General features: G+C 32.8%; 2 protein-coding genes across 6 annotated transcripts; one reads left to right on the forward strand and one right to left on the reverse strand.

Annotated features, from left to right (window-relative positions):
* Nucleotides 1-358: 358 nt before the first annotated feature.
* On the reverse strand, nucleotides 359-2,228 carry LOC111294850 (uncharacterized). Its single transcript, XM_089742980.1, has 2 exons — nucleotides 1,136-2,228; nucleotides 359-994 (listed from the first exon to the last, which is right to left on the reverse strand). Exons 1-2 carry the CDS (start codon nucleotides 2,150-2,152, stop codon nucleotides 686-688), a joined length of 1,326 nt encoding a protein of 441 aa, XP_089599106.1. The 5' UTR covers nucleotides 2,153-2,228; the 3' UTR covers nucleotides 359-685.
* A 1,611-nt stretch (nucleotides 2,229-3,839) lies between these two features.
* On the forward strand, nucleotides 3,840-8,790 carry LOC111295044 (nuclear transcription factor Y subunit B-1-like). Of its 5 annotated transcripts, none has more exons than XR_016327652.1 (7): nucleotides 3,840-4,105; nucleotides 4,512-4,765; nucleotides 5,804-6,315; nucleotides 6,423-6,506; nucleotides 6,642-6,680; nucleotides 8,149-8,221; nucleotides 8,471-8,790. XR_016327652.1 is itself a non-coding variant. In XM_089743678.1 (7 exons), the coding sequence occupies exons 2-7, from the start codon at nucleotides 4,533-4,535 to the stop codon at nucleotides 8,516-8,518; spliced, it is 540 nt and encodes a 179-aa protein (XP_089599804.1). In that variant the 5' UTR covers nucleotides 3,840-4,105; nucleotides 4,512-4,532; the 3' UTR covers nucleotides 8,519-8,790. The 5 variants fall into 5 exon arrangements, 1 of the variants encoding a protein (XP_089599804.1); XR_016327654.1 differs by having other exon boundaries at nucleotides 8,158-8,221; XM_089743678.1 differs by lacking the exon at nucleotides 8,149-8,221 and having other exon boundaries at nucleotides 5,804-5,933; nucleotides 6,160-6,165.
* Nucleotides 8,791-12,033: the final 3,243 nt, after the last annotated feature.

Consider the following 12,033-nt stretch of genomic DNA (forward strand, 5'->3'; position numbering starts at 1 on the left):
CATTAATTAAAGGTCGAGTAGCATTCTTAACTACAACCATAGATGTGCTTAACAGCAAGGTGATCATCCAAGTCCTAACCATGGATGGCTATCTCGGGCCACACATAAAATTCAAACCGGTTCCTATGTTGTGTTTAGCCTATTAGCAACGGCCCTATCTATTTTCATCTTGATCGCTTCCTCCACCCAACATGGCAAAAATTCATCCGTTGTTGGACTTTGACACCCCTTCGAAGAATCGGGTTTGGCCATGTCATCAATCTCCTCACCATGGTGAGGTCCGCCGTAATTGAACCACGTCTCCGTGTGGTACGGACCAATCAGCTCACCAATAATCAACCTGGCTCCACGGCACCCATTTTCGACCTATGGCTTGTTGTGCCACTAACAGTTCTAGGTATTGGCAAAGCATTTTACTTCCCTGGACAAATTGCATTGTATTACCAAGAATTTCCAAATTCACTAAAAAATACAAATCCATAGGAATGATATCGTGTTCACAGATACCATGGTATTTTTTAAATCAAATACCAAGGACTATTGTACTCCAATATTATTAATCATAATAACAAAGTAGGTTTGCTTAACATGAAACGATTCACAACAAAAAGAGTGCTACAATGGACTCTTTGTTCATAGAATATTTATTTAAATTCCTAGTTTTCTGGTGATAAAAGAAACTAGGTTAATTTTCATAGAACATGGTCGGATTCGAGTATGGTGATAAAAGAAACTTGGTGCTCCTACGCTTGAACTTTCGAGCCCAAACGTGCTTTCCATTGATTGAGTACTTGGCTTTTGGCAAGCCCTTCAGAATTATGTCTAGGTCTGAAGCAGAAACCAGAACCAGCCTTGCATATAGCGGCTGCTGCCCTGCTGGGACTTGTTCCATTTCAACTCTTTGTACGAAATTGTTCCCAAATTTCCTGTTGCCAAAGATCACAAACAGAAACAAAACATATAATTCTAATTCATATATATATATATAAAAAAAAAAAAAGAGTTTATATCAGTCAAGTTATGAATAATAACGTTGCCGCGCCACAATGGACAATATTTTGCAACAGGAGGAATTCAATAATCCTTTTATCGACTATTATAACTTAATTATATTTCAAAATTAAAAATTCAGTAGACAAAAGTATAAAGACCTGATAAAGAAGTCTGTCACTTCATCCTTCGAAATGGGGTGCCCTTTAGAGAATGTTAAGAAAATAGTTCTATCATCTGCTGCAACTTCGAATTCCTCATCATCATCATCATCATCATCATCATCATCATTATTATTATTATCTGCTGCCACTTCGAATTCCGCAATATTATTATTATTATTATTATTATTATTATTATTCTCTTCCAAGCTGTTAATGCAAATATTGTGTATGCGGTTCAACAGTTCCTCCATTTCATTGTTCAGAGTCTTTCTTTGAGCCCTAAGGTTAAGGTCATTAGGATCAAATCCATGGAAATAACCCGATTGGCCCCTACTGGTATGAGGCCTAAATATTTGCTGATTTCCCAATATGTTCTGATCACCAAAGTTTCCAACCCCAGAATTATTATAGTTGTGAACAGGCATTGTTGGCCTAATCAATGGTCCAGAAAACATTAGTGGCTTCAAACTTTGGTCGATTGATCTCTCTTGATTGGCAGTCATTGGATTGATCAATCCCAATGCCTGTTGCAATATATCATCAAAGGCTCTAACACAAACATCCTCAACAAGTTGAACCATCCCACGAATAATCCCGAGACGATGATCATGAAAGAGACGGAGAGAAACCTCGTTTTTTGTTAACTTTCGAATCAAAGGAATGATAGAGGTAGCGCCTTTTAACTGACTGAAAGGGAACTTACTACTCTTTATACAATTTAAGCATTGGACAACCTCATCAGCCAATGAATTGATAAGGGTATCAGGCCAGAATTGGATGTTGTGAATCAAGTTCCCAGCATAGCTGCTATAGTGTTCGATCCAAAGGAGTAGAGCCATGACGTGCATGGACTCGCCTGGATCACGTCTAAGGTTCAAAACAAGCCTGGCGAAGATGACTCTGTCGATGGTGTGGAACAGCTTGATTTCTTCTCTGGAAATTTTTGGGTTCTCCCAAGAAGAAGATGACGGTGAAGATGAAGATGAAGATGAAGCCATTGTTGGGTTTCTGAAGGAAATGTAGAAATTGGGTTGTTATTAAAAATTGGTTTTTGGGATTTATAGAAGGGAAAGGGTGCCATTGAAGAAGGTTTGATAATATGACGAGTTGTGAATTTTCAAGAGACGCCATTTTTTATTTTTGGCAGGAATGGATTTGAAAGGGTTTCTTTGTTAAGAATCTTGAAGGCAACGGTCAAAATTTTGATAGGTTTCGTTTGGTTTAAGGGAAAAATGAAAATTCATCAAAATTTTTTGGCAGCAAAACATAATTCCAAACTCAATTTGTTATGAAAAAGTAATAATTTAAAACAGATAAGTATATATAAATTTTGGACATTACATAGAGTTGATTTTATGGCAGCAAAACATTGTTCCAATGCTTTGATAATCCATGCAAATTCATAATTAAATTGGATGCCTTTTATGATTTTTTAAAGAATAACTACATACACACAAAGTACATATAAAAATTATATATAAAAGAAATATTATTTGTAAACTCAAATTTTTAAATAGAATTAAAGATTAATGAGAAAGTATTAACTTAATTGCACGTAACTACAATTAAATGATCAAAAGTCATAAATATAAATTTGATTATGGAATTACAATGTTAAAGATTAAATGATTGTTTATTTATGAATTATTTAAATGCATATTTTTAATTATTTGTGCGTCGAATTTTAATTAGAGTTAAAGCATTTGATTAACATTTTTAGTTGATTTTATTTATTTTTTGAATTTCTAAATTTAAATTTGGTAATATTTGATTTCATATTTATTTTTTTTAATCTTTTGATCAAGATCTAAGTAATTTTATTTCATATTTGATTATAAAGAGAATGTTTTATGTTTAGAAAAGAGGAAAAAAATAATATGGTGATGATGTGGCCATTTTTTATTGGATGGAAGGTACCACCTCAGCTAGTAAAAAGGAATAAATTACAAAGCCGCAGCCCAACGCCACCAAAACAAAAGGCAAATGCACAGCACGATATTTCTCTTCAGCAACGCCTCCGAGGCTCCTTCCTTAAATCTCTCACAGATACTCAATCCAAAACCTTCCCATTTCTTCAATGAAAGTTTATTTTGTTCTTTCAAAGTAACAAATTTTGATTTTTTAATCAAAATCTTATTGAAATTTGGCAAAACCTTTGTTTAATCATATAAAATTCTATGCTTTATTTTCTGTTATATTTTTTTTCACTCTCAGGGGCTTACACAACAATTAGAACACACGAAAATGGATCAACCCTTTTGTTTTGTGAAAAGTATTTAAAAAGACTGGCGAATACTACTAAATTCAAAGCAAGAACTCAATAAAAAGCCAACCAAGAAAAACCCATTGTCTTTTCTCCTTTATCAATCACTTGTATGTTGACATGGGAGTCATTGGTTAAAATTTAATGAACCAGTTGTTACCCAATGGATGTTACACTGTCACAAGAAAAATATAATTCAAGGTTCGAATTTAGGTTTCTTCCTCAAAACTTCTTTCGCATGTATAAAAAGTGTAGACCGTATGAAAAATGTTGCTAATACTGTTTCATTTAAGGCTAAATTTTGATAAAGCAATAAAAGAAAAAAAAAAAAAAAAAGCAAAAGGAGTGATTGATAGGTCACTCAGCACTGATCGAAGCGCACTTGAAACAGCCCAAAAACGTGAGTGTGTTGGAGTTGGTACAGAATATTGATGGTCAGATGCTATAAGGCATCTTCATTAAAAAAAAAAAAAAAGCAACGGTTTTGATAAAACCAAAACCAAAACCAAAAACAATCTTCATTTGGTTTTCTCTCGTTCCTTTCCTCTCCATCGTCAGATCATCTTTCATTCATTCCCCCAAATAAAAACAAGTACTACTAACCATCTCCACCATTCCCTTCCTCTCGCGCCAAATACAAAAAAAAAAAAAAAACCATTTTCTTCTTCCTTTCTTTTATCCCCCTCAGGTTCCCTCCCTCTCTCTTTCTTTAATACCCTTTGTTTATATAAATGTTTGTATGCATCTAGGTATGTCCTTTAAAAAAAAAAAAAGAAAAATGATGGATGGTTACGTTCTTTTTTATGTACGCATGTCTGTATGTAATTATCCGATTATGTTTATTTTTACATATGTCCATCTGGGTTTCTCTCCCTGATAAATGATTTATTTATTTATTTATTTATTTGAATTTGAGGTTTTGTATGTATGGCATGACTTGATTGTATGCGTGGATGGATTTAGGCATTTGGGTATGTTTATTTTTGCATTTATGAATCTGGTATCTCTTTGTTTGTTAAAATATTGATAAATGATTGATAGGTACTAATGGGTTTGTGTATTTGTTTTTCTTTTGGTTTTTTTTTTTTTATCAGTGATCTAGGTTTTTCGGGGACATGGCGGATGGTATGGCGGCGGCGCCAACGAGCCCAGCTGGAGGGAGTCATGAGAGTGGTGGAGAGCAAAGCAGTTCTCACTCAAATGTGAGGGAACAAGACCGTTACCTTCCAATTGCTAATATAAGTAGAATCATGAAGAAAGCATTGCCTCCTAATGGGAAAATTGCTAAGGACGCTAAAGATACTGTTCAGGAATGTGTTTCTGAGTTCATCAGCTTCATTACTAGCGAGTATGTAAAGTCTTAATCTTCGTTTTATTAATCTTTTGGAAATTTGTGTTATGTTCTTCCTTTTTTTATTTTGTTAATTGTGAATTTGGTGATCTGAAATTGTGGGAATGTGATTTCGAGACTTGGGAGTTTAGTTTTGAATGTGGTATTCTTGTTGGTGTTTGAAAAGTTCTAAGCTTTAGCTGTTTTTTTCCGGGTGGTGAAGGTTTAGTTTTTGAGGAATGCAAAATATTCAGTATGTATAAGAAAGTGGGTATTTGTGTTTTGGATTGCAACATTTTGGTGTTTTTTTTAAGAAAACTGCTAAAGTTGGGAGTGGCTTGACTGGAGTTTATTTTACTTTTGATTGGTAAAGGTTTAGTTTCTGAGGGATGTTATTTTAGCGTTTATAGAAAGTAGGGTCCTAGTGTTTTAGATTTTAACGTTATGGTGTTTTTATGAGCCTATTTTGTATATGAGCTAGAGATTTGTTTGCCAAATGGTGCTTCATATTGTTGCTTATTTCTTTTTTACCTTTTTCTTGAATTAATGTCCTTGGGAAACTTAGTTATGTTTTGTATGAGTTGTAAATTGTAAATTTGGTGTTTTCTGACATTGGAGATATGATTTGAGACTTTGGCTTTTGTTTCTGACTTGCTGATTTCCTGGTGTTTGGAAATGTTGGAAGCTTGACTGGTGTTTTTTACTTTTGGATGATGAAGGTTATTTGAGGGGTTTAATTTTAGCTTATATTAAAAATTAGGTTCCTTCAGTTTTTCATTCTGACTTTCGATGATTTTTGGCTGGGGTAAAGTTTGAGTTTTGAGGGATGTGATTTTCCCTTTTAGTTTACGTGAGAAGCAGGGTGTTTAATGAGCCCTTTTCCTTTTTCTATTGTGAACTAGAAATTTGTTGTAACTGGTGTGAAATATTTCATTTCAAAGCTAATGATTTGGGTGTTAATTGAAAGTGAGATTTCTTTATTATTAATTATGATGGGTTTTTTGTTAGAATTCAGGTTTAGTTTTGTAAAAAAGATTTGGGCTGTTTGTTTTGTAGGGCTAGCGATAAATGTCAGAAAGAGAAGAGGAAGACGATTAATGGAGATGATTTGTTGTGGTCGATGGCAACATTAGGGTTTGAAGACTATATTGAGCCACTTAAAATATACCTGGCCAGGTACAGGGAGGTATGTGGGGCTTTAACTTTTGACCTAGTTGTTTATTTACTTCAATTTCTGCTTCATCCAATTTCTGGATTTATCTTAACCCAGAACCTGTTTGGCTGTTGGAAGATTGAAATGGAGGAGTTTAGAAAATTGATTTTTTTTGTTCTATTCTGCTCTTTTTTGTTTGTTATCATTGTCATGCTAATCATACAAGTAAGTAATCTATATAAGGCTCAGTTGATATGAGTTAGAAGTCTAAAAACTTGATGTTTAGAGTTTCCTGAAATTTTCATATTAATGTCTGCCTGGTCTCTATAAATTTGATCTGACTATTTTTTTTCTTTCTTTTTTGCCTTTTTCTTGGGACTGATGCTATTGGAATGACCATGATGCACAGTTGGAGGTAATTATACTCTTGTTCAGCTCTATATGTTTTCTTGTAGTATGTTTAGATACTGTCTTCTCTTTGAGGCCAGGAGTAACATTAGCTGCAAACTTTCTAACTGACAGGGTGACACCAAGGGATCTGCCAGGGGCAGTGATGGGTCTCTTAAAAGAGATGCAGTTGGAGCTCTGGCTGCCCAAAATCCACAGGTGAAACAATGATATTTATTTTCGATTCTGTTCTGGGCTAAAATGTTTTATATACCAGGCATTTTTTTTCATTCTGTAAAGTCCTCACCTGACGATACCATATTCTTGTGCATTGGTGGTGAATAAATCCTGCAGTTTGCAATCCAGGGGTCATTGAACTATATTAATTCCCAAGTAACTCTCTCTCTCTTATTTGGCTTTTTTATACAAGATTGTACACTGGTTGTCTTTCCTTTTGAAAGAAAGGAATATGTTGTTGATTAATGTTTCACTGTTCGTTAGATTTTTGTTAAACATTTTCACTTGTCAGGCTTGATTAACACTAGATTGTACTAGTAGAGTTGATTATTTTCTCAGTCCCAGTGTGTCAAGTTCTTCGTTTCATTTTGGTTACATTTGATCCATAAATTTCCTTTTCTGATGATTTCACTATTGTGAGGGATTTTGTAAGTATAATTTGCATAAATCTTGATAATTAAGGGGTTGAATTAGGTAAAGCATTGCACATCTAATATGCATTCAAGGAAACTTTCCCCCACCAGCAAGGATAGGATTCTATTAAAGGATGAATGATAGGATTACAATACTATAATTTTTATTAAAATTGATTGATTGGATAGCTATTCTATGCATGATTTTGCACCGAACATTACTGAAAGCTTTACTTTCATTTAATCATATCTTGTACATTACATTTAATATTTAATACAGTGACCCTTTGGTTCTATGGAGTTCCATCATGAATCACTCAAGAATTAAGGTTTGTGAAAATCTATTATTGTTAGGTTAGGAGTTCTTTGCAAAGCTATCAACCCTCCTCTCTTTTGTGCCCTTTACTTTTTCTCCTTCCCCAACTGCAATTTGGGACAAGAAAGTTCATCTAGAATCATTTTAGAAATGTTCCAGCAGAACCAGCACATATATGCATGGAAATAACTACATTGATTTTAGGTTATAAAGGGATAGGGACAGCCAATACTCCTTTTTATCTGCTTTCTAGCCAATGTGAGGCTATTACTTCCAACTGCTCTTTATGACATTGTAGCATCCTGTCCCTTCAAATTGAGAGCTAATACAGTGATGGTCTGATGGATAATGAGTAATCAAATTTGACTAATCCCATATCGAAAAGGCTTGAGAACAATGTGCTCATAGCAAATATTCTTACGGCTTGTTACCCATGTCTCTTAAATATTTTGGAGATATTACCTACATTTATATTTTCATGCCTGGTTATATGTTTAGGGATTAGGTATTTAGCATGCTAGCAATAAGCCACCAATCCTAGACAAATGATGGTTGCAACAATTAATAACATTATAGGATGATAGAAGAGGTTATCAATATACGTGTCAGATGTTGATTAACGTACTATGTCTGGTTGCCTTGTGCCCATCGATTAGATGCCATATTGTTAATTTTAATAGCTTTGAAGACAGATGCTTACTTCTCAATGGCAGGATATCATGCAGATTTATGTGTTTATCCTTATTTATGTGATAGGGAAAATATATGCTGCATGTTGCTTGAGTTGGATTAAGGAAGTTTCAAAATTAAAAAACGATGGTAGTTAAGAGCTCAAACTTATGCCAAGCTCGATATTTTGTCTAGTTAGTAACAGAAGAAACCTGTATGTTTTTAGTATTTGCAGAAAGCTTCTTCATTGTAGTGGCAATGAAATAGTTCAGAGCGCAACGAATGATTCGTGTGTTGAGGTGAAAAACTTGGGACTTCTAGTAAAAATTACTGCAAATTGTAGTTTAAAAGAAGGGTCCTTTTCCTCTCTCTCTCTCTCTCTCTCTCTCTCTAGCTAAGCCCATCTGTTCTAATTTTGCTAATTTCTGTCTCTAAATGTTTGTAAAAAGAAATACGTGCATTTTTTATTTTGTTTTTGAGTGAAAGGATTGATCTGTTGTGAAATTCTAACTTGTATTTCAACTATTTGGTTTCCTTAAATCTAACAGGCACAAGGACAGCATATGATCGTTCCCTCCATGCAAGGTAATGAGTAGCCGATCCTAGCTTCCTCTTCCAATTTTATGAGTATTAGGGCTGGTTAAATTGTTTAGTTCAACACTAAAGGATCTTTAATGTGGATTAATCTTTATTTATGCAAAGCTACATAAGTTGGGGATTTTTTTTTTTTCGGGTTAATTTGGAGTTGTAAAAATCTTTTTCTAGTTCTGTAAATTTGGCTATCTATCTGATAGATAAAATATTGCTTTGTGCATTTGAGAAAAGATCCATTTGAATTCTATTTACTTCATTTGTCCATATTTCACCATGAATGATTTGAAGGTCTTATAACTTCTTTTTCTCCCTTCTTGCTACGTGATGAAGAGTTTAGCACTTGAGTTCTTTTTTTTTTTTTTAATGAAGTTTGCCCTGTTAAAGTCATTTACAGACTTGGACATTTATGGTTGAAAAATCATGCAAAAAAAAAAATCCTAAATTCGGTCAAAATTGACCATGCATCAAATCAAGTTGGTTGTTTTTGGCATTTTCTTTTGAGAGGAAAGTTCATTCATTTTTTTCCATTACAAATTCACAATCTTGTAATTTAATCCATCCATTAACATAAAATTTATATGAATTTGTCACATTCATATACAGGGAAATTCTTGTGGGGATTGCTAAGCTTGTTTCTGGGGTTAATGAATCTCCATCCCTTAAAACATTAACATTTTATCAATAAATTATTTATTACATATATTACAAATGTACTATAAACATAATCATGCATATTTTAAAATTTTTATTACAAAAGGAATTTAAGATTTTTAATCTAATCTTATCATTCCATTTTTATCACTTAAGTTTAAAATGTGATTAGTGATGTCATCAGAGCAAATTTGGAACGGGTAGTGTATTTTGTATTCTTATCTTTGATTTTTTAAATTGTTCCTATCTTCATTTGTACAAAAAATCTTTGTTACTTGTTATTTTTATAAATAAAAATAAAAAAATATTTATTATTTTAAAATTTATTAGATAAAAGTTTAAAGTACAATAATTTTAAAATAAGTAAAATTTACAAATAACATATAATAAATAAATACAAATTTAAATTATGAAAATTTGCAAACAATATACAAAGCTAAATATATATATATATATTTGGATTAATAGCGGACATTAAATTATATTTTCCATCTCTAAATTTGATAAATGTCTGGAAATTATACTTTTTATCATTTTTTTAATTTCAAAATTTAATATTCATATCTATAATATAAATTATTTTTTACATCTGACTTAATAAAATTGACATCATTAAATATAATCCATGCTTGTGCATTATTTGCAGAAGGTGCAACCCTTTAACACGGTCACGAATAAAAGCATTATATATACGTGGCACAATAAAGAAACATTATAACATGGTGTTACATAGTTGCTTTCATCATTTTTTGTCAACATCTACACATTCTTCTTTCTTTCCCTTTATTCAGAGAGTTTTTTTCTATTAAAACGAATTCCAATGATAAGAGATGGTATTATGTAATAGCTCATCCCAATAAAAAATTGTTCACCAATTGTTCGAGTTAAATAAAGAACTAAAAGCTATTCTTCTATTGCCTTTAGAAATAAAAAAAATAAAAATGGCCAACCCGAGGTCAAGGTCATTATCAAGCTTGAGGCTTGGGAAATAAAAAATGTGTCTGGCACTTTTGTAGACTCACTAGTGGCTCTTTTCATCCTAAATCTATCAGATCGGGACAATATAATAGAGTACGCTCGTAGGGGAGAGCTTGTTATTGATGTCCACTGGCTGACCTTTCCTGAAGTAATAAAAAAGATAAAATATTAGGGTATATTTAAAGTAACATCGTAGGATTTTATTTTAATATGATTTTATCTAACTTTTAGCTTGATTTTACAGATATGATTACCAATAACGACTTTGACTTTGATTTGTACCAACATGCCTTAAGGCTCAAAAAGAGTAAAAAAATTCAGCTTGAGGTCTTGTCTCATGAGGGAGACAAGGTCATCAACCCCTAATTGCATCGTTCTTCCACAACCTAGAAGACAAAGGCTAGAGCTAGTCAGGATCTCTCTTCAACATTAGTACTAGCACCTCTTCCTATTAAAAAACCAAGAGTGGAGGTTTTTTCTTCTACTTTAAAGAATCCCAAGGCTAAGGGATTAAGGTCTAACTCAAAAAAGATCTATACAAGCCTAGAGTACACTTCTATTGATGACCCTACCATTAATCTAACTTTGGCAAAGAGGTTTTGCAAAGTTGCGATCTTTTTTCTTAGTAATCATTAACTAACTTTAGCTCAATTTTCTTATTATTTTTTATTTCGCTAAGTTTAAGCTCGTTCTACACATTTTAATAAAAATTCTCACCTCAGCTCCTAGAAAACACTAGTCAAGCTTTTCACCATACCTACCTCACTATAACCCATCTGCTTAAGGTTGAGAAAGATATGGCTATCTTGGTTGAGGAGGATAAGAAAAACTTGAATTTTCTATACAATGTCAGGTTTAGGCTAAGTGCATCCCATAAAAAAGAGACTGAGCTAAGAAAGAGGAATGATGAGTTAGCAATAAAGCTGAAGACCATCCTAGTTGATAAAGCCTCAGTTGAGTTAATGAAGGAGCAAGCTGAGTTTAAGTTCAATGATACTCAAGTAGAGATAGCAAGACTGAAGTCTAAGCTGGAGATCAAGGAAAAAAAAAGAAGAAGATCTGAAAAAGAAAGCCATGAAAAAGTTTAGGGCCTTTAACGAATGCCTTCAAATGAAAGTAGAGTTCTCCCAAAAAAATGTGTTGGGTACCTTCCAATTGGCCAAAGATGAGGTACAATTTAAATTCTCTACCCTCAATCTTGACTCTTTAATATTGATATCAACGATATCATATTAAAGTCTCTTCTAAATCAGCTTGAAAAAAAGGAAAAAAAGAAAAAAAAAATAATGACAATGAGGCAATGAACACTGAGCTTGAGGTCACTTTAAGTGTCAAGAACGAGGTGGAGGAGGTTGATAAGGCTAAGGTTGTTGTTGCTGCTCTTGTTGATGGGAATGCTGCTTCTGCTGCATTTGTTACTAACACGTGATTTTTTTTTTATTTTTAGCTTTTTTTTTTTTTAACTTTAGTAAATTTTTGCTAATACATGAGATCAATTTTTGTAATAACCTTGGATGGGAATGATCTACCTTACATCTTTTGTACTTGATAAAAAATGAAATAAAAATATTTGTTCAGTTCGGTCTAAGCTTTAGCTCAATTTTATTATAATTTTTCTTTATTTGAGCATGTTTAAGTACTATTAATTAAAGAAATTTGAACCCAATTAACTGAATTGAGGATTTACATAATCACTTGGATTAAATTAACTCGAGAATCTATCTAAGTTCTAGGTTGAATTTTGTTAGATCGATTAAGCGTAAGCTCATTAGGCATAATTTGATTTTTGCATTAAAGTACAATATACAAATTTGAGTTCGATTTAGATCAAGCTATTGAAAATAAACCTTTAAATTATCTACATTCCATGTCTTTGGGACAATATTGA

Source organism: Durio zibethinus, chromosome 14 (genome assembly GCF_047325235.1).
Source record: "Durio zibethinus cultivar Kanyao isolate XHJ-2024 chromosome 14, ASM4732523v1, whole genome shotgun sequence".
Taxonomy (NCBI): Eukaryota; Viridiplantae; Streptophyta; class Magnoliopsida; order Malvales; family Malvaceae; genus Durio; species Durio zibethinus.

Coding starts and splice junctions, on each gene's coding strand:
- LOC111294850 (XM_089742980.1), bottom strand. CDS start 2,152: ATGGCTTCATCTTCATCTTCATCTTCACCGTCATCTTCTTCTTGGGAG. Junction 995..1,135: donor TCAGGTCTTTATACTTTTGT/CTACTGAATTTT, acceptor AAACTCTTTTTT/TTTTTTTATATATATATATA.
- LOC111295044 (XM_089743678.1), top strand. CDS start 4,533: ATGGCGGATGGTATGGCGGCGGCGCCAACGAGCCCAGCTGGAGGGAGT. Junction 4,766..5,803: donor ATCAGCTTCATTACTAGCGA/GTATGTAAAGTC, acceptor TTTGTTTTGTAG/GGCTAGCGATAAATGTCAGA. Junction 6,507..6,641: donor TGGCTGCCCAAAATCCACAG/GTGAAACAATGA, acceptor TAAATCCTGCAG/TTTGCAATCCAGGGGTCATT.